The following is a 20248-nucleotide window of genomic DNA, read 5'->3' on the forward strand; positions in this document are numbered from 1 at the left end:
AGGATGACGGAGTGGTGCTGGATTGGTCTTTATTCCGACAAGTCCTTGTATCAAATTATCACAGAGCGTGCATCCTCGGAGTAGCAAGCATAGTCAGAGTACAGTAATCGCTGAGCTGCAGTTGTCGGTAACCTCTGAACACCGGGACTGCTATTTCCCCAAATAAAAATTAGTCGCTTCGCACACGACTGAATGAAGACCCAAATTGTCGCTGACCGAGTTTGTATAACTTTCTCCAACTTTCCTGGTTCACCCTCTAGCTCACCCTTTGGCTAGTCTCTCAATCATGTCAGCCACTGCCCTTCTGCAATTGGAGCAATGTAAATTGTTGATTTTCTGGTTTCTTGGCAGAACCTACCTAGGTAAACCGCAAAGCTCTACCACATAATTGAAAGCATGATAGCATCGATACCCTTCAAACCCAGTCGTAAGTGGACTGCGATCCCGACATGCAGTGTCTCCAGTACTTTCTTTTCCCATTGGAACTCACTCTCGGACGTCCTTGACATTGGCACTCCGTACATATTACACATGCACTCATCCGGAGCGTGTCAGGGGGAGCTAGTCTTGACTTGGGTAAAGTATTAAAGCATTCGAGCAGGAATATTACAACCGGACTTTGCTAAGCGTAGAACAGCGTACAATTATTAGGCTAGTATCAATCGAAAAGGGAAGCTATTTCATTATTACGCCGCCATTTCCTACGTGATAGTAGGAGGCCAGGTGAATTATGGGTCCATCCAAAGTATCTCGTCTCTACGTGCCTTCTCCATGAAACACACCTTCCCCAACTCCAGCCTGTGAGTCTGGAAGCTCCCTGTTTCTTGTTGGGTTGATGTTAGTCTTCACTCCAATACATCCATGCGCCATTATAACTGACCACGTAACAGACCGCAACCAAATACCACCTCCACTTCTACCCTACTCTCGCCGTTCATCGGCTGTCATGTCATGGCAACTTCTTCATCGGGGTCCAGCATTGCAATATCTGGTTTCTTCTCTGCGGCAATTCAGGCAGAAACACTACGAATTGCCGGTACTACGTATTGGGCGTGCTCGACAAGAGCACCGGATATTTGTCATGTCGTGCCCCATCATGACCCCCAGGTGCCTTTGGAATAAATTCCCTATAATCTTTGATCTCTAAGCTAAAAAGTCCCGCTTTATTCAAATTCATGTATGGGAGCAAGCTGGGCTGTTTACCTTCAACTATAAAAACACCCAAAACACAATTTCCTCTCTGTGGATCTTGCCATACCGAGCTCGATATGTCGCTTGACCCCGGATACGTATTTTTCCCAACAGATTTACAGTACTTCATTGATCTCGAACGCCGAGATCGTGCTCGCCGAGAACAGATCGCAACAGATACTGTAGTCCCTCTCTCAGCCCTTTCGCGGCAGGTACCGACAAGTGCAGACTACAAGCAGCATGAAATTGACTTAAACCAAATATCGCCCACTGCTATCGGAGGCCGATACAATCGGGTATTCCTTAAACAATTCCTCCACAACAGTCAAATCCCAGGGATTGAAAAACCTTCTCAACTCCAAAAGAATGGCACGGTGCTCCCCTTGCGTCTATTCGTCGTGCGTTTGCCGCCCTTGCAAGTCCGCGTTTCTTTATCGTCGTTGATGCCGGTACTCGCCACATGCTTGAAGAACTACGGCAGCTATACTTCAGTGACGACCGCATTTCATCTGAACAAATCTCTCTACGTGATTTGTATCGGCCACAAGTCCAGACAAGTCAGAAGCACTAGTTAGAAGACCAGACGAATGACGAGTCGGAATGTTACAACAAAAGAGCCAAATATCAGGACACAGGGTTTGCTGGATCAGCTTCCGCAGTAAACCAGTGCCACGAAGATACCGACTGGGTTTTGGGTCCCCAGTCGACGACAAATGACGTCGTCAAGTTGTATGGGCCAGTTTTTTCCTCATCCTAGCTGACCTGCTACATTGCTAAGATATTTTTAATCACGCTGTGTTGTCAATGCCGCGTGCACTAAAGTAGATTATGCGTTTTTATTGAGATAAACATATTACGAGAATTACTCGCTGCTTGTACCTTGTTTAGTCATAATAAGAAATGTACCTTTTGCTGTACCCGCTGAATATCTGCCCGAAGTGCCCCGAACAGAGCGGCAAGCCGCCCAACCATGGGCGCTGAGCACCGCCTCAGACATGCTGCAGGACGCCACCAGCGCTTTCAGATTCGTTTTCGTTAAGAGCAATTGTCCCTTGCCGTTGCCACCCTCCTCCCCTTTAGGGCTTTCCAAGCGGTCATCTAAACACCAATTAATCCCATCTCCTCCGTCGCTTCTGCATGCCCTGCACGTCCTCAAAGGCGCTAAAGTAGCCTCGCACCTAGAACATGCCGTGTCTTCCGTGTGTCGCGTATCTCCCATCATTCCCGTCTGCCAGTTCAGCCCCCACTTTTGCTTTTTCTGGGTGGAGGGGCAGGTCAAGATCACATCGCCCTGCTCTCTGTGAAAACTAGAAGTCGAGGCCAGCATGACGTCGCCTCTTGACAGTCATTCAGCTGACTGCATCCTAACCAATCAATTTTTTTGAGACTTGGGTCTAAGCCACATGGGATTCGAGGCGCTGCCCATTTCGATGAAATGCTTGATTTGAAAGGCAGGTAGCACTGAAGTTTCTCAATGGCTTCTTCACCTTCCCCTCGCTGCTAAAAATAGCAAGAAAACCCGAGCACTTTCACTTGTTCAATTGAAGTCCAACCATTTATGATTGATTTCTTTGGCTTCAATCTTTTTCCAACACCCTGCCCCATTTCCCAAGGACTGGGGAAATGATGGAAAATAAGGTAAGCTTCTAGAAGCGAAAGCTGTTCGGTTCATGGACGGGCGTTTTCCATTACAATTTACGATGCAACTGTCAAGTGCTGATGCCGTGTAGGACGAATTATTGAGACCTCCCTTTTTATTGCGACCGCCAACACGGGACAATCCCTTGGGCCATGCGCGTCAGGATTCTTCGCCGCCGACGAGTTCTGCTGGGGGTGCTCAAGAGCCCATTGAAAATGGAGTCGTTACCTCCCCACAAGTGAGTCTGGCTGGCAGCATCTTTCAAGATGCAAATGACCACGAATCACCGACAAGCGGTGGTTTCCAGCCGCAGCTGAAAAGCACGTCCATAGCTACATCCTCTTCTGCCCTGCTGGTGAACTTGCCGACCATCTCCCGGAACAAAGCGCACGACGTCTTTTTGGTCGCGGATGATGTTCAAGAATATCTCGAACGGGACCTTGACCACTCCCGGCTCAATAGAATTCATGGACACCTTTGGATGGCCGGGAGACCCCTCAATGCTAGGCCGATACACCGACAGAAGATGATGGGGTTTGATATCATTCTGACCGAGCAAGCGGACCTCCACCTCCTCAAGTTTTCCAACAAAATTTTCATCAAGCCACTTCCGGATTATTTGCTTAATTTTCAATTCTGGGAGACGTATCTCTGCAAATCCGAGGATCTTCACAAATCCGCCTGTGGAATCTTGCTCTCCTATGTTTGGCTAATCTGCTCGCCGCTCGATCTAAACCTGGCTCATAAGCTAGACCTCCTTCCGAGTGAGATAACGTGGCTCTGGTGGAAGAGCTTCGTGGCAGAGTTCATCTTACATGTCGATCCCAACGTTCTTGACAAGGTCAATAAACGCTACCACTTTGGTGAGCTACGACTCGGAAGAATCAACTCGATATACAGTATTCGCTTTTTCTTTACGCACTTCATTCGCGGCTACTTGTACGGCTACAACCGCTATACAGTGTTCTTCCAGCGTAATTTTGCTTGGATTCTCATCGTATTGGTCTATTCTTCTCTTGTACTCACGGCCATGCAGGTCGGCGCCACGATACCACCACTGAATACGAACACCGCCTTCCTGCGGGCTTCTTACGGCTTTTCTGCGTTCTCAATCATCACTGTGGCTGCAATCGTGGGCTCTGTGGGAGTGATGTTCGTTACCATATTCTTGATCAATATGGTCCTGGCGATTCGGCACGCGAAAAAGAAAAGGAGGGACCGGAAACTTCTCGCCCAAAAGAACGACAAAGGAATAGCCAAGGCTTAGACAAATTCGCTTAATTGAATTTCATATAAAGCTTAACGGTGTAACCCTCAACCCACATCCGATATGGTGTAGTGGCTAACATCGCCGTCTCTCACACGGCAGCCGGGGGTTCGATTCCCCCTATCGGAGTGTCTTGCTTTCAATTTTTTTGTTCCGTTAGGCCAACCGGCAATGACACCGAATCATTCTGAATGAGGTTGTTCTCCATTGGCACACAATCAAAAGTTATACATAGTTAAGTCTCGTGCGTAAAGTGAAAGTTTCCCATATGCGATCTGCGCGGTCCAAAACACATAGTAAATCTGATATACAACAATTCGATTTTGCAATAAAAATTGTCTGCGGAAATATATCCTTGTAGCATAGCATAATGCTTTTTATATGACATTTAGCTGTAGTATAGAGTTTAAGGGACTTTGGCAAAGCAGTGATTGATATATATATCTCTGGGGATCAGCGACGTGTTTTCTTCCAATGCGACAGCAACGTAAGTTTTTAAACTTTTCGAAATTGATATACACTCCTAAAGGAGCTGATCAACTGCCATCAGCAAGTAGAAGAATATTTAAAATACGTTGGTTGTTGTAGTATTTCGATTGAATATGGTATTGCGGCTGTGTAGCTCGATTGTGTGCGCAGCTCACATGTGGAACACGTTATGCTTGTTTCCCTTCCGTACTCTGTTATCTCTCTATAAGACCGATAAGGCAAAGAATCAAGACATAAGAAGCATGTCTAAAAATACCGCTGAAAAGAGCTACTTAAGAGTCCTAGAGACATCAAAAAGCCGCATAAGCGGCCGTCTACTCTTGTATGTACAGTATTCCGTAGCTCACCACGTCATTAAAGCCCATGGGAGGTCATAGGAAGACGGGCTTCGCCTATACCCCGCTGCTGGACATTAGTTGAGACAGCAGCAACAATTCGTCTGGTTCTTCTAAATATCCTTGCGATTGTACATAATCGAGATATGTATTAGTGTTTGATATACCTTTGATACCGATGTTCATGTAAAGAATCGATTCTCTTAGAAATGAACCCCTTGCGCAGTCAGTATCAGAGCTCTGCAAAGCCCACAGACCAACCCAACCCAACCTGTAAATAGGCTGGGGCTGGGGCCCTATCTTCGGGCCCACGGGTGGGCTGCAAGTCTACCTAGGGTGAAAGCCCACTAACCGGCCCTTAATACGGGCCGAACAAATACTTGTCAATATAGATATTTTTAAAAAATGTCTCTTTTAACTACGAAGTATATAGATCCTGTTTTTTGTCCTTATCTAAAGGGTAATAATAGTTTAATTAATATGTAGTAGACTGGTACTTAAATATATATGACGTTTAGAAACGCGAGAAAACGCGCTGTCTAGAGAATTTAGAGATGATAGGAGCCTTATAGGCCCCACGAATGCGCTGTGGGTCAGGTTGGGGCTTCGAAGTTTAAGCCTGTAGCCCACTGAGGGCTGGGCGTCTGCACTAGGATCCGGGCCCATTTGTGGGCTTGGCCGAGCGCTAGTTAGTATACCATTCCAACACCGCAAAAATACCCATGGAAGTCGCCTATCCAATATTCTGATTCTCGATTATCCCGCGCGTCGAGGTCGTCCGATGAAGCTCGCACCCAGATATGCTCAATCGCACTTCCCATACTCCCAAAGTCTTCATAGTGAAAACAGCTCGTATACATAAACATTCTAATTGAACACATCGAAGTCACCAAGAATACTTGTTGGTTAAATCACATAAGACGCAAGAACGGATGATCATTTTCCCTTCGTTGAAAATATAGAGAGTATTTGGCTGAACTTGTAACTTGGATATTGAGATCGAATACCATGATCTTCAATGATATTCAAATTTCCTCAAGTCGAAAGTCATGGTCTCGAGTCAACTACTTGTCATTCTCATGAATATGGGAGTATGCACCACTACTTTCTTAATGAAGCCCTCTACTTTATATTCTTTCCAGAGCGCGTTTCTCGTGTGTTCTCGCGTTCTCAAACGTGATTAATATATTTAATTATCCATTTACAAAATTTAAATTATGATACCAAATTATTACTCTAAATTAAATGCGAGAAACGGGTTCTACACAACATACATAGAGTATTTGAAAAAGTCACGTTTTCTAGATTATTTACATCGTTTGGTCCTTTTCGGGCCTTTATGGTGACCCATACTCAGCCCACCGCTAGGCCTAAGGACCGGGCCCAAACCCCAGCCCGTTAGTGGGTTGGGCTTTGTGGGCTTTGTGGGCTTTGCGGAGCGCTAATTGCAGCCATGAGGCTTTGTTGTCGTCTGAGATCTCAGGCCATACAAAGTGTTTCCGGCCCTGGCGTTTTTCTATCATGATCGAATTACAGAGTAATCCTTGGAACTTTTCCAAGTTTGCCAGGTAACTTGTAATATGTTAAGTGAAAAGGCAAGGTTGAAGTACACAAAACACGTGGGCCGACGTCATCGGCTTCTAGGATCACGGGTGCCAGGCAGTCACCGCTCTGCCATTTGACAAATCTCTTGAACTTGTAGATAATCACCTTTGTGGTATCTCCAACAAAACTTGTGGACCTCAACAGCCCGGCCCCCAATGATCGCCGATACAACCCGCGTTTAGCCCTCCATATCAGGGGTGGAGATCAATACCAGCTCAAAACACAGGGGCTCAGCTCCATACAAATATCCGAATGGCGGGCCCGATCCACACCTACGGTCCGAGTTGCCTGCTTGTGGATGAAGAGCAGGACTTCACCAGTTTTCAATCACTTTCATCACCACCAGAGATCCGGTCACAATTCTTCTATATCTCAGCATTGCCCATCGATGATCCACTGGCTGCTCTGCCTCCACCGGCAAGCCAGGGAGCCGGCAATGAGAGAATTCCCCCACGCCATTTTCGGCTAGGGATAACATCGCCTTAGAGGAAGCTTGGCGAGATCTACGGGAAGCGAGAAAGACCAAGTCTGATGAGAACCTCAGATCAAGACCAAATACATCGACAGGGCCTCCTGGGATAGCCGTGCCTGGTCATGAATCAGTCTCAGATATCAATCACCGCAAGGCAGCCAACCAAGAGAATTCCTCCTTGGTTGGCAGTAGAGGAAGTACTCTGAGTAATCCCCCTTCCTTCCCGGAGGACCTTCCTTCTCGCAGTCACAAGAGCCATATCGCATTTGCTACCGGCAGTGCTGGAATTCGAGCCCGTGAAGTCGGCAAGGAAAATCGTATGGGCTCTCCATTGAGTGATGGGCTAAGGCATGAACCCACAAAAGGAATTATCATCGATCGGAAAAGAGCGCGCGCATCCTCGGTGAACGAGTCGAGTGCCGCCAAAAGAAGAAGCAGTTCTCCACCGGAGGCCGAGAACGTGGGCGAAGGCGACGAGGGGACTGGAAGTCTGCGAGCTGATTACTCTCATGATGCAAGCATGAGTGGATCTCCTTTTATACGGGCGCCGATATCTCAGCCTCAGACGCCGCTTGGTCGCTCATTTGAGTCAACTTCATCTAGAGAAGGAGGCGAATGGCAGGCGGAGCTTCGAACTAGTGGTACTCCTCGAAGTGCCCCGAAACCTTCAGGACTCAGAACAACTGTGAGCCTGGATCAGTTGACTCAGGACTCGCAAAGGGAGAGGACAGAGGAGCCAAATACACAGACAAAGATTCCAGTGGGTGTCTCACGGCTTCATCTGGTCGAATTACCGAATCTCAAGGTCAGTAAAACCTCTCCGCTCGCCTTTGAATTGAAATAACAGTTTTTACAGATGAAACCTATCTACTGGAGGCCTCTTCAGGACATATCAAATGTCGTTCGAGCTACTTGGTTCTACAAGAATACTATGTTGCCTGTTGAAACTGAACTTGCGAATAAATTGGAGGAAGGCTACGTTTACTTAAAGCCATGGAGTGACACTTGGCAAGATGAATTGAATAGTTGCGTGGAAAATGGGGCCGATGCTGAGTTGAAGATTGTTCATCCGCTGTGGACAGATCAAGAGAGTGCACAGGCGTCACAGAGTAGCAATTCGCCTCTCGATGAGTCAGAGGATCCTTTGAGATTCGACGCAAATCGCGCCGCTGGTGGTACTTCTGTTCAATCTGAGAGTATCAAATCATATCTCACATCTAGTGCTATCTACGTCGATGCAACAAATGCCCAAGTACTTCGTCCCAGCTTGCTTCCCTCCGCGTCGAGGGGACGACGACCCCTTAATGCAATCAGGAAAGGCCGTCAGATAGGCATACCTGTAGTTCGCGGCTTTAGTCGAAAAGTATGGGAACAACTGCATCCATCAAAGCCCAATCCTATCGATGTGCGCCATTATATTCGCAAGACCCAGTCGAAAAGTCCTTCTGTGCAAGGTGAACAAATATGCTACGCATGCAAGATGGAAGAGTCGCGACCACCTCCAACAGACTTGGTTCTCGTGATCCATGGCATCGGGCAAAAGTTATCGGAGAGAATGGAAAGCTTCCATTTTACTCATGCTATCAATGCGTTCCGGCGTGAGGTGAACATGGAGCTCAATAACGAACCTGTTTGGCCGCATGTTCGCCAGGACCATGGGGGGATCATGGTTCTTCCTGTGAATTGGCGCGCAAACTTGTCATTGGATGACCCTGATGTCGAAGCGGGTATTGAGGACCCAGGTAGCAACACTTTCTCACTTGAAGATATCACACCCCAGACTCTTCCTGCTATCCGGTCCCTGATCAGCGATGTGATGCTTGATATCCCCTACTATCTGTCACATCACAAACCGAAGATGGTCAAGGCGGTGATTAGAGAAGCGAACCGAGTGTATCGCCTCTGGTGTAAAAACAATGCAGGGTTCCAGGAACATGGCCGTGTGCATCTCATTGCTCACTCGCTAGGAAGTGTTATGGCTGTAGACATTCTCAGCCATCAGCCAACACATGTTCCCCAGTTTGACTTTTCTAGTACGACTTTACACAGTGATATCTTTGAGTTTGATACTCGACATCTCTTCCTCTGCGGAAGCCCAGTCGGCTTCTTTCTGCTTCTTAATAAGGGTATGTCTAAAACTTACATCATTGCGCTTCATATCTAACATCCTCGCAGCTAGTCTTCTTCCCCGAAAGGGCAGAGACAAGCCAGGTAGTGACGGTGACGATTTACTCCGTGGCGTTGCGGGTGAAGCCGGTCAATATGGCTGTCTTGCCGTAGATAACCTCTACAATATCATGCACACAACTGACCGTACGTGGCTTGCATGACCTTCCCATCTGATTTTCCCACCCCCTTTGTCTCAAATACTGACAACCCTTTTCAGCAATCGCGTACCGAGTCAATGCAACAGTAGACTCAGACCTCTCCAACTCCCTCAAAATGGGCTCTATCCCTACCTCCACCTCCACCTTCTGGCAATCCTTCGGAAGCGTCTTCCGCTGGAGCTCAACCCCGTCAACATTTCTGCCCTCCACAGCCCCTACTCGCCCCGCAGCAATCTCCAAGCTCCCATCTAATGTTGAGCTCGAGACCCATGACTTCACGCGTGAGGAGATCGCTGAAAAACGCATGCTTCTGCTCAACGATAACGGTCAAATTGATTATTATCTTTCGGGTGGTGGTGGCCCGTTGAATATCCAGTACCTCAACATGCTGAGTGCGCATAGCAGTTACTGGACACTGGGTGATTTTGTGCGGTTCTTGGTTGTGGAAATTGCAAGAAAGCAAGGGAGAGAAGGGACACTGCTTGCTTTTCGGGCTGAGAAGAAGAAGGGATGGAAGTATTCTAAGGGGTGATTCTATCTCTGGGCAATCTATGTACGTTACCATAGCTTTGGTTTTAATTCTGTTGTCTGGGATAGAACAGTGATGTATGTGATTGTAGTATTCGCATACAAACATACAACTTGGGAATTTGAAATTTTTCATGTAAAACCCATAATGTATCTATATTCCCATCAAATATGGAAAATTCAACAGTTGTTGACTCGTATATCGTCTGTCCAAAAAGAGGCCGAAAAATTGTGAAGACAAGGCGAGAAGGCAAGAAATATACAAACCTCAAGAGACAGACAGATAATTAACCAAAACAAAAGCTGTTTTCAGGAGATCCAGTCTCCGCCTGGGCATAAATCATATATCATATCACATCTCTAGCAAATGACCCGAGTGTCCGAACCATGAACATCCCCCATCAGCAAAGCCTCCACGATCTCACCTTTAATACCTACGCCCCGTCCAGCCCGCAGCACGACCAAAGCATTCGCTTTGGCCAAACTGCCGACCTTCGAAGATCGTTGTCCGGCGCCCTCCACTCCCGTGCTTGTCGCGTATAACCGACCATCCGAGCGCGATGCTGTAACCACAGCACGATGGTACTCCGTGCGCTTAGGATCAAGCGGGAAGTGATGCGTCAGAACGACAGCGACACGTGGGAGACCAAGTTGTGGCGCGAGCCAAGGCTTAGAGCTAAGTGCTTGGGAGCTGTGGCCCAAGCCAGTGAGCTTGTGCAACGAGGGAAGAACAAACAGGTTTAGTGTGACAAGGGCGGAGGCCGGGTTACCAGGGAGCGAGAATATGAGTTTTGATTGGCGCTCCTGCTGGGAGGATGTGGCGTCGCCGGTTGGTTTGAAAGGGACGGTTGCGAAGGTGGTTGGTTTGCCTGGTTTCATGGCGACACGGCCAAAGTGGATGGTGCCGCCGAGGGAGCGCTCGATTGTGGGCTTGAGGAGGTCTAGTTCGCCCATTGAGACACCACCAGTTGTGATTATTACGTCGACGCTGGTGGAGGCTCGGCCCACGCCGCGTAGAGAGTCGCGGAGGGCATTTTCGAGCTCGCTGGCAGGTGTATCACGAGCGATGCCGAGGTCGACGGTTTCGAAACCCCATGAATTGAGGCATGAAAGAAGAGATGGGCGGTTGGAATCGCGAATTTGACCTCCTGTAAGAGTTCGCGGGTCACTGTGCTCGACGAGCTCATCGCCGGTACTCAAAACGCCTACGCGTGGTTTCCGGAAGACTTTGACTGTTTTGGTGCCGGTTGATGCCAGTAAACCAATTTCTCCACCGACGGGAGAAATGAAATCCCCGCGGGCGACGATTTTGGAGCCTAGCATAACATCACTGCCAGGCTCGCGCACATTCTCACCGGGCTCAATATCTTCGGCAAGAATTTCGACTGTCGCTTCTTCCTTTCCGTCAGGTGTGCATGAGTCCAGTATCGTATCCTCGACCATGACTACGGCATTTGCGTTTGGGGGAAGAGGGGCGCCAGTAGTAATTCTAGCGATGGTCCCTGGTTGCAATGGCTCTAGATTCCCACCGAAATTGGCATGGGTAACGGACGCTACGGGGAAGATGCCTTTCGTGGATTGGCCGGCGGCGCTAGAGTCTGGTGCAATAACAGCGTAGCCATCGACGATACTAGCTCGATATGCTGGCACGGCCTCTGCAGCGTAGACATCTTCGGCGATCACCGATCCAATTAAGGACGTAGTCACTGGGACCTCCACGACTTCTGGGTCGGGAGTGTGCTCATTGATCCGCCGAAGCGCTTCATCTACAGAGAGCATGGGGTATGGTGAGGAGCGATAGCGCCGGTTAGGGCCGGCACTTGGGTCGTTGGACTGTGGTCTCTCTGATGGCGACGTATGCGCCTTTGGGGTCTTGTGTCCATGTCCATGGTCATGGCCATGATGGTGGTGGTGATGGTGGTGATTATGTTGATGGTCATCAACTCCAGCGTCTGATTCGAGCTTCTTCACACCTCCAGCATGGAGTTCCCGTGAATTGGCCCCGGCAGACTGTAGACAGGCATGTGGGAGAAGCTTAACAACGGCATCGAGGTTCTCCATAGCTCCTTTGGGTGAACCGGGTAATGTAATGATCAAAGTCTTATTTCGTACACCAGCAACTGGTCTGGCCATCATAGCAACTGCGCGGGGGATTAGCTGAAGTAAATATAATTAAGGCGAAGCGCCACGGCAGCGCCAACAGCGCCCCTGATGTCATGCTCACAGGGGGTTACCTTCAACGAGGCAGCAATCATGCCGTGTCTTGAAGTCTTGGTTAGCTTCCAAGGCCATTAGCGTCAATGCGAGGGTATCTAACTTACACTAGTCCCGGCGCATGGCGTTGGATAAGGGGGATACGGCCTGGTGATGTCAGCACAAGACAACGGTCAAAATCAGAATATCACAAACCTCTGGAGTGTTGTCCTTGACAGAAAATCCCGTTCCTCCACTAAGAAGAATGAGATTATACCAATTAGGGCTATCGGCCCAGTCGTATATTGATTGTTGAATCTGGAACACGTCGTCCGGGACGATCTTGAATGCGGGGGGTTCCCACCCTTCGGACAAGATCGGTCTAAGTGCATCGAAGACCTTGTCAGAAGCGGGGTCTTTCGAGGCAGTGTCCGAGACAATCAGGATTGCGACTCTCAGTTTGGTCATGATGTGCGTTGTGCATTGGCAAAGTCTGGGGAAGTGGATGTGGTGGGGGAGAGGGAGTTCTGTTTAATAGGGAAAATCCCATCGGACTATCGCCAAACCCCGACATTCATTAACGTTAGTGTATTTAGTGAAATTAGTGCCAATGCTGCTTTTCGTATGTACCAATCATTTTCAAAAGCCTAGGTCTCCTCATATTAAGTTGATACGAATTATCCCGAAGTCCTTGTACAAAGTACAGGGCATAGCCTCGGTCAGGTCTGATTGTAAATACCTAAATTGCCGTTTAATCAATTTGAATAGGTTCAGGAAGCCATTGTTTTACATCAGTATTTCCCAAAATACAGGCTATATAGAGAATTACTATGTCCAGATATAAATATAGGTGCACGTGTAGTCATCTGACAGCGATTTTTACAAATATTCTTTCACATCCCTAGTGTAACAAGCTAGAACTAGCTCACGCGGCCTAAGATCTGATACATATGATCTCCAGACCATTGATGCAATTCAGCAAAACCAAAATAGCTCTGCATAGTCGACCCCAGACGCCCCAATGCGGTGTATATCGAAACATGAACATGAACTGTGAAAATGAGAATGCGGCGAAGCGAATCGCCTGGGACATATGCTTCGAGTCCCCGATATCTGTTTGCCACCCAAATTTGAAGCTCTTTCTCCATAAGACTCAATTTCAGGCCGCCTCCAACACCGCTGCCTTTTGGGCCACGAGAAGGCCGACAATCAAACCGAACAGACCCAGTACTGAGCTGAAGATCTCGACGACAAGAATCTTCACGAATCTAAAAAAAAAGGAAAATGTAAGTGACAGCCCTCGGTATCTCTCATCAACAATATCACTAGGATCACCTACAGGCTGGGATCGGCGGCATCGGCCAGAGCAGCACCACTTCCATTGATACCAACGGAAATGCCGCAAATAAGATTGCAAACACCGACTGTGATTCCTCCCCAGAAGACCGCATATCCAGTGTAGTAGTTGCTGGAGGTGTGGATTGCGCCTTCGGGTACCGGGCTGAGCTTTGAGGAGAAGACAATGGCCATGATGACACCGTAAATAGCGACGACTTCACAGAAAATAATGGAGATCAAGTTCTTGGTGCGAATACGGGGTGCTCGGACACCACCGCCAACAATCGATGAGCCGGTAAGGAAGATACCCCTAAGAAGATACGCGGTCAACATCGCGATACCGAGTAATGCCAGTGAGGATCGTCTTACCATGCTGCGCCGACAACTGAGAAGCCGATACATGAAGCAATTCCGAAGTTTGCCCAAGCATATGGAGAAACCTCCTCAAGGAAACGGCCGACCTAATACGTGTCAGGTCAGTAATCACTTCACCAAATCGCTTGTTTTTAGCATATGTTCCGTACATTGAACGCTTCGCCCTCTCCGTGAAAGAGCATATCTAGATTCCAGACCTCTCATTAGCTGCCAGATCGCATGTCAGATTCACTGAAACGTACACAATCCCACCACGATGAGAGCGGTGGTGGAGACACCGGCCGGATAGAGGTAAGCCATGGCGACCTCTACGAGCCTGATGACGAGTAAATGAAAAGGTCAGGATGATCGCAGCCGTAGAAGACGCAGCCGATAAGGTAGCTGAAGCTCTAGGATGGAAGCGGGTGATGGGGGACTCGGTGGCCGGAGCGGATTAACTGGTCCGTTTGGGCGGTGACCTCGTGTGGTGCTTCCCCGGACGTATTGGGCCACCTGTTTTCCCCTGGCTTTTACTGTTCTTTCAAGGGAAGACGCTTGTCTTAACCTTCTGTATTCTCATTAACCTTGTTTTCGCGTCTTTCACCCAGCTGCAAGTCCCCGACCTTCTCACGCGCTGCTTTATTACCCCTGATTTTTACCCGCATCAACATCGCTGCGACAATGGCGTCTGCCTCTGGAGTTGGGTCGTATTCGAACCCCTTAAAGAAGTTCAAGTAAGCCTTGGGACAGCAGAGGGTGAAATTAGGATTGCATTGCTAATGAAGATATGTAGGCTGGTATTCCTCGGCGAACAAAGTGGTAAGCGTATCATCACTCCATACATCTACCTACATGCGCTTTAGTCAATAGGAGGGCTAGCACGAGATATCTAACGCTACTACAGTCGGCAAAACATCATTGATCACTCGATTCATGTATGATTCGTTCGACAACACATACCAAGCAACTATTGGCATCGACTTTTTGTCCAAGGTACGCCACATTATACCCCGCACAAGGGTTCCAATGCATTGGACATTGCCCGAGAAGTTATCTTTTGCGGAATTATGGGGCTAACCATTGTATCTAGACTATGTACCTTGAAGATCGTACTGTCCGTCTTCAGCTTTGGGATACCGCCGGCCAGGAGCGCTTCCGTTCCCTGATTCCTTCGTACATCCGAGACTCGAGCGTTGCTGTGGTGGTCTACGATATTTCGAATGCCAAATCTTTCCAAAACACGCGAAAATGGATTGATGATGTGCGTGGAGAGCGTGGAAATGATGTTATTATTGTGCTAGTGGGCAACAAGACCGATTTGAACGATAAGCGCGAAGTTACCACCGCACAGGGCGAGGAAGAGGCGAAGAAGAATGGATTGATGTTTATCGAGACCAGCGCAAAGGTCGGGCATAATGTGAAGCAGCTTTTCCGGCGAATCGCCCAGGCTCTTCCTGGAATGGAAGGTGAAGCCAAGCAAGGCGAAAGCACAAGTATGTTCATTCTCCTGCCTTGTCAACTGACGCTTATACTAACCATGGCATGTCTCTTAGTGATTGACGTCAATATCAATCCCAAGGAAACAACCAGCAACGACGGCTGTGCCTGTTAAGATTCCCCGTCCCTTAAGTGCCCTATCTCGATTATCAAAATCGAGGTTGTCCATGATATCCTACAATTTTCGAAGATGTACATGTTTCTTCTTTCTTTCTTTGCTTGCTTGCTTGCTCCTCATGTCGATAGCGTGTGTCTAGATATTTCAGTGCCGAATACGGTCCTCCAGTTTATTTTCTGAGCTCTTGGGAGGAGACAAGGTGTTTTGATTTCCGTTTAACCAGCATCATACGTTTTTTTGTGGCGGTTGAAGTTACTTTGCTTGACTTCCTTTGGGGGGTCTTCTGATTGCCACTCTTGGCAGCATGGGCTAACTAACATGTCTGATATGCCTGATATGCTTTAATTGATGAAGCTGTATAATATGGCATTTCCCTTCTGGGTAACGCACCGCATGGCCGGCGCCAATGAAACATGAACTCGATATTATCGTACCCATTAACTAAAACACTTACAACATGGACAATCATGAGGTTCTAGTATTGATACCCAAAGTGGCCGAAATTTGCTTGGTCTGTCACAAGTAACAATGGACTTTCAATGTGTCCACAGCATTTTTTTATACGTCTAGGCATGGATTAAAAGACAAACCCCTTAAGATCTGTCTCATGCTCTAAATTCCACGCTCTCTTGATCAAAGAGTCGACCTTGTTCGTATCGGTGATCCCGCCATATTTGGCAAGCGCGTGAGTCTTTGCCTCGATTTCGGACCTAGCGATGTCTATCAGAATATAATTATATAGTCTGATAGTAATATGGAAAGCATACCTTGTCAAGGGGAGCTCCGGGTCTCCCTTTGCAAATTTGACTGATTCCGTGAGAGTCTTCCCGGACTTGCACGTAACAATAACAGTCCCTTGCCACCTTTCTGGGAACTGAGAATCAATCTCCGCACTGTATTCCATTTTCACTCGACTCTGAAATTCACGCAACGAATTATCCCTCAGATCAGATTCGGTAAAGTCGGTAATCATAGCTTGGCCTTTCTTCGCCGCAATGGCTAATACAAAGCCCATTGAGAACTTACTCTGGTGAACCGTGTCGCCATTCCCACTTAGGCTCAATACGTTGATAGCAGCCTGGTACGTAGGGACAAGGACAGAGTCGATATCATCAAAAGCGACTTTGTTCTTGGCCATCAGGTTCAACAGTGCGTCGACGCTAGGATGCGTGTGTCGACAAGATGCGTGCCATTTGAAGCTCGAACGAACAACAGCAAAGTTCATTCCCAAGTTCTGGTCAATTGCTTCTGGGTTTGTTTCGCCGGGTACTAGAGCTGCTCCCATTGCACGCGGCCCTTCCAAAATGTCTCGTGGGCCTAGAAGACCATCACGAGCAGAATAGGCAGCGAATATACCGTCGAAACAGGCTTTTGCTGTGTGCACTTGCTTTGAGTGAGTTGCATCCATCAAGAACTGCCATAATCCTGCGGCTTGAGTTCCGGCTGTTCCCACTGCTGATGATGTTTGGTTTGCATCAAGCTTCAGGAGGTGGGATACAGCCGCTGCAACTCCAATGACTCCGCCTGTTGCGGTGGTATGGAATTTCTATAGCAAAAGTTAGTAATCGAACACTAGCTGGCTCAGTCCCGTACCCTTGGCATGGTGTTGCTCATAAGAGCCTGATGCAGCTTACCTCGTAATGGCTCTTACCCAGATACTCTCCAACGCGGCAACCAACTTCGTAACCAACCACGCAAGCAGTGATGAAATCTTCTCCGCTTGCTCCAATATCTTGGGATACCGCAAGAGCGGCTGGGAAAATTACAGTTGCCTATAGTCAAATAAGCGTTATGTGGGTCGACATGTCGTGCATTGATAATGGGTCTGGAGCCAAAAAGGGCACAATGTGATAGACGCAAGACTCACTGGATGCATGATGCTTCGATTGTGCAGATCATCCTGCTCAACTACATGGGATGCAGCAGCATTGATTAGACTAGCAAATGCCGGGCTAGTATTGAGGGCTTGGGAGCCATCAATGAGTTCGCTCTTCCCACTAGAAGGGCCCATTTGAGCCGCAAAGCGCACGATTGCAGAAACAGCGGGGTGGTCACGACCGGCTATGGTACATCCCAACGTATCTAGAAAGAAATCCTTGGTGCGTTGGACAACATCAACAGGAATGTCGTTGTACTTCAGGTTGGCGGCCCATTTGACCAATCGATCAGTTCTGGTTTCTTGGGTCGACGAGATAGTCATTGCGCAGATTCTCAAGAGGACGGAATGGATGTTATGACTTGATCTCAATTTCGCGTTTCGACCTCTGACTATATGCGGGGAAGATACGGGTAGGGCGCGTCGGCCATTTTGTTGTACTTCCCCTCTTTCTAAGAGTGAGTTGGTTATCTATTTAGTTCCCGAGGTATATATATATGGCCGATGAGATCGATTTGAGAGTACACAAGAGAGATTGGTGTATAGCGTAGATTCTCACGTATATTGTACTCTGAGCAAGAAGCATCCAGTTCATTTATTTCATATTTAGGTGATTCGTTCAAATAGCAGGACAAACGTGGTATATGTAGATAGCATATAGCCGACTTGTGCCTATTTCGATTGATTGGTGCCTTGACTATAAGGCTCCAAGGCCTCAAGGCAGTAATAATAGAGTTCAGGCATAAATATCTTCATAAATTCATAAGATCGTTGGTGAAGCAAGGGGTACGCCACCTGCGCATATGATTTTTTTGCTAAGACACCTTCGAGGCCACATGGATGGCTGTTGATCAGATCAGATATAACATATAGATTGAAGAGGCATATAAGTAAAATACGAGCTCATTAGACTAGGATCAGTCAAGTGAAAGAATAATGCATCCGAGAAGGAATCAGGTAATTGATCTGCGGGCGGATCGTCCGGGAAATAGCGCCCCTGGGTCATCTGCAGTGCCATACACCCAGCCTTTTTCCTCTTCCCTTGCTTTGCCCGTATATATACCCAACCACATTTCCATCGCTATTTTCATCTCGGTAACGAACATTCTTGGCCAGAGGCCATAAAACACACTCATGGGGCTCGCTTCCCGTTTTCTCCGCATTCCGCGGCCAGAGGTGAGTTTGGATAAATCTTATCCATTGCCGGGGCTAACTCCATCTGACTTTCAAGTCCTTTCTCTATGTGATGAGCTTGGAGACCGGTGCTTCATTGATCACCCTTTCACTGCTTTTGAATAAAATCAGTGGCCTATATGGCCTGCTGGCACTCTTGACCGGCTACCACCTGTCCCCTGTACAACTTTCAATGTACCTTTGGTCCCTTGTCGCCCTTGCACTCGCCGCCCTGCTGTTCCCACACATTCGCAAACAGTCGCCTCTACAATGTCTCGCCCTCACCTACCTCTATGTTTTCGACAGCCTGATTAACGCTGCATATACTGCTGCTTTCGGTGTGACTTGGTTCTTGGTGGTATCGCAGCATTACGACAGTGGCAAAGCCGCTGGTCCAGGGGGCGACACGATCGCCCAGACCGCTGGCTTCACCAGTCCCAAGTACGATGCAGCCTATGTCGAAATTCAAAACACAAAAGACGGAAACAATTTCGTCGCTCACCCCCCCGCGGTCCGCCGAAGATCTCAGCAACGTCGTTCTTCAGCCCGAGAGTATTCCGAGCATCATCTTCATCTCCCTTCTGTGGGCGATTCGCATCTACTTTGTTCTGGTTATGCTTGCCTTCGCACGCCAGGCCCTCCGTCTCTGGGTTGCGATTCCCCGGCATACCCAATTGCCGACTCACAGCCGCAACGTCTCAGTAGCCAGCGTTGCCGATATTGACCGGGAGCCTTTCTCTCCCTACAGCCCCGAAGGCCAAGGCTGGCAAGGCAAATTGGGTCGCATAATGGTCGGCATCGGCCACAGCTATTGGCTGGGTGAAGAGGAAGACGGAAACTGGCTCAGCGGTATCAACCAAAAGTTCCGCCGTTCGAACAACACGGAGCTGCCCGGTGCGCTGGAAAGAGAGAGACGCCGACGTTCTGGAACGGGACCCCCACAACCGTCGCCGTCCATTGTTCGATCCACTGTCCTCCAGCAGCCAATTCCTGAGCATTCACCTGGTGGTATGAATGTCAAGATGCAAGATTGGAACGCACCTCGATAAATGATTACTGTGTCAGCGGCTATTGAACAATATTAGTCGCAATAATGTACAGCCCTCGCTTGGACTCGCCTCAGTGTCTTCACCCCACATCTTCTTGGCTGTGTGCACCGGATGCAACACATTTGAATGTGCTCAGCTAGGGGACATAATCCATACTTGGCTCTTGTGTCTGTCCTATCGTTCTATGAGGTCACTGAATCAGAAAACCGACCGGCGTTACCCGATACTCCATCACGAAGCCCGAGCCTCTTTTGCTCGATACTTACGACAAACTGCATATATGAATTCGGAATGGATCCAGGTACATGGCGATGATCAAATCACATTGTGTCATTGATCGATATCTGGGTCCCCCCATTTGGGTCAGGAAGGCGTTTTAAATCCGTGGGGATTGGGGCCTCCTAACTCAGAGGTCTTGGTTGACGGTCACATGGTCCATTTTAACATCCACGATTTTGGCGTCGGGGCATGGAAATGTATATTGCTTATCTGATATGGGGGCTCTGCGGTTTCATGTCTTGTTATTGTACACAATTGCTTTTGGATACAACTCACATATATTATCAACATAATTTCTTGACGATTTACCACAGTGTCAGCAGTGCTAGAATATTCCGATTTTGCTACTCGTAATTCCCCAAAGGCTATGAATCATTCTAATACTAAATGAGCTTATAGAGTTTTTTTTTTATATATAAGATACTAGCTGGGTACTCCGTATACTCGGCCGAATTATTAGAACAAAGTTGATTGGCTAGATGGTATAGTCGAGCGAGATCGGTGAAGAAAGACCTTAA

The 20248-nt window shown here is 48.0% G+C and overlaps 8 protein-coding genes across 8 annotated transcripts; 5 read left to right on the forward strand and 3 right to left on the reverse strand.

The window, feature by feature from the left end:
* Window positions 1-771: 771 nt before the first annotated feature.
* On the forward strand, window positions 772-1948 carry N7500_000930 (uncharacterized protein; the record flags this gene model as incomplete). The annotated part of the gene is given in 4 exon segments (XM_056672076.1): window positions 772-800; window positions 891-1107; window positions 1149-1748; window positions 1763-1948. 4 exon segments carry the CDS (start codon window positions 772-774, stop codon window positions 1946-1948), a joined length of 1032 nt encoding a protein of 343 aa, XP_056537649.1.
* Window positions 1949-2817: 869 nt separating this feature from the next.
* Window positions 2818-4097, forward strand: N7500_000931 (uncharacterized protein; the record flags this gene model as incomplete). The annotated part of the gene is made up of 2 exons (XM_056672077.1): window positions 2818-2829; window positions 2922-4097. The coding sequence occupies 2 exons, from the start codon at window positions 2818-2820 to the stop codon at window positions 4095-4097; spliced, it is 1188 nt and encodes a 395-aa protein (XP_056537650.1).
* A 2681-nt stretch (window positions 4098-6778) lies between these two features.
* N7500_000932 (DDHD family phospholipase) lies at window positions 6779-9857 on the forward strand (the record flags this gene model as incomplete). Its single annotated transcript, XM_056672078.1, has 5 exons — window positions 6779-6959; window positions 7013-7803; window positions 7855-9124; window positions 9174-9311; window positions 9385-9857. 5 exons carry the CDS (start codon window positions 6779-6781, stop codon window positions 9855-9857), a joined length of 2853 nt encoding a protein of 950 aa, XP_056537651.1.
* A 356-nt stretch (window positions 9858-10213) lies between these two features.
* N7500_000933 (bifunctional molybdopterin adenylyltransferase MobB/molybdopterin molybdotransferase MoeA family protein) lies at window positions 10214-12514 on the reverse strand (the record flags this gene model as incomplete). Its single annotated transcript, XM_056672079.1, has 3 exons — window positions 10214-11994; window positions 12078-12132; window positions 12263-12514. 3 exons carry the CDS (start codon window positions 12512-12514, stop codon window positions 10214-10216), a joined length of 2088 nt encoding a protein of 695 aa, XP_056537652.1.
* Window positions 12515-13205: 691 nt separating this feature from the next.
* Window positions 13206-14059, reverse strand: N7500_000934 (H(+)-transporting V0 sector ATPase subunit c''; the record flags this gene model as incomplete). Its single annotated transcript, XM_056672080.1, has 5 exons — window positions 13206-13314; window positions 13386-13694; window positions 13754-13845; window positions 13909-13943; window positions 14002-14059. The coding sequence occupies 5 exons, from the start codon at window positions 14057-14059 to the stop codon at window positions 13206-13208; spliced, it is 603 nt and encodes a 200-aa protein (XP_056537653.1).
* Window positions 14060-14419: 360 nt separating this feature from the next.
* On the forward strand, window positions 14420-15350 carry N7500_000935 (Rab family GTPase YPT6; the record flags this gene model as incomplete). Its single annotated transcript, XM_056672081.1, has 5 exons — window positions 14420-14472; window positions 14532-14557; window positions 14643-14731; window positions 14829-15231; window positions 15292-15350. The coding sequence occupies 5 exons, from the start codon at window positions 14420-14422 to the stop codon at window positions 15348-15350; spliced, it is 630 nt and encodes a 209-aa protein (XP_056537654.1).
* Window positions 15351-15930: 580 nt separating this feature from the next.
* N7500_000936 (MmgE/PrpD family protein) lies at window positions 15931-17553 on the reverse strand (the record flags this gene model as incomplete). Its single annotated transcript, XM_056672082.1, has 4 exons — window positions 15931-16063; window positions 16121-16899; window positions 16988-17125; window positions 17221-17553. 4 exons carry the CDS (start codon window positions 17551-17553, stop codon window positions 15931-15933), a joined length of 1383 nt encoding a protein of 460 aa, XP_056537655.1.
* Window positions 17554-18363: 810 nt separating this feature from the next.
* Window positions 18364-19451, forward strand: N7500_000937 (inositol phosphorylceramide synthase regulatory subunit KEI1; the record flags this gene model as incomplete). The annotated part of the gene is made up of 3 exons (XM_056672083.1): window positions 18364-18405; window positions 18461-18913; window positions 18948-19451. The coding sequence occupies 3 exons, from the start codon at window positions 18364-18366 to the stop codon at window positions 19449-19451; spliced, it is 999 nt and encodes a 332-aa protein (XP_056537656.1).
* Between the last annotated feature and the right edge of the window lie 797 nt (window positions 19452-20248).

This window comes from Penicillium coprophilum (assembly GCF_028826855.1).
Source record: "Penicillium coprophilum strain IBT 35676 chromosome Unknown utg000001l_segment0_segment0, whole genome shotgun sequence".
Classification (NCBI taxonomy): domain Eukaryota; kingdom Fungi; phylum Ascomycota; class Eurotiomycetes; order Eurotiales; family Aspergillaceae; genus Penicillium; species Penicillium coprophilum.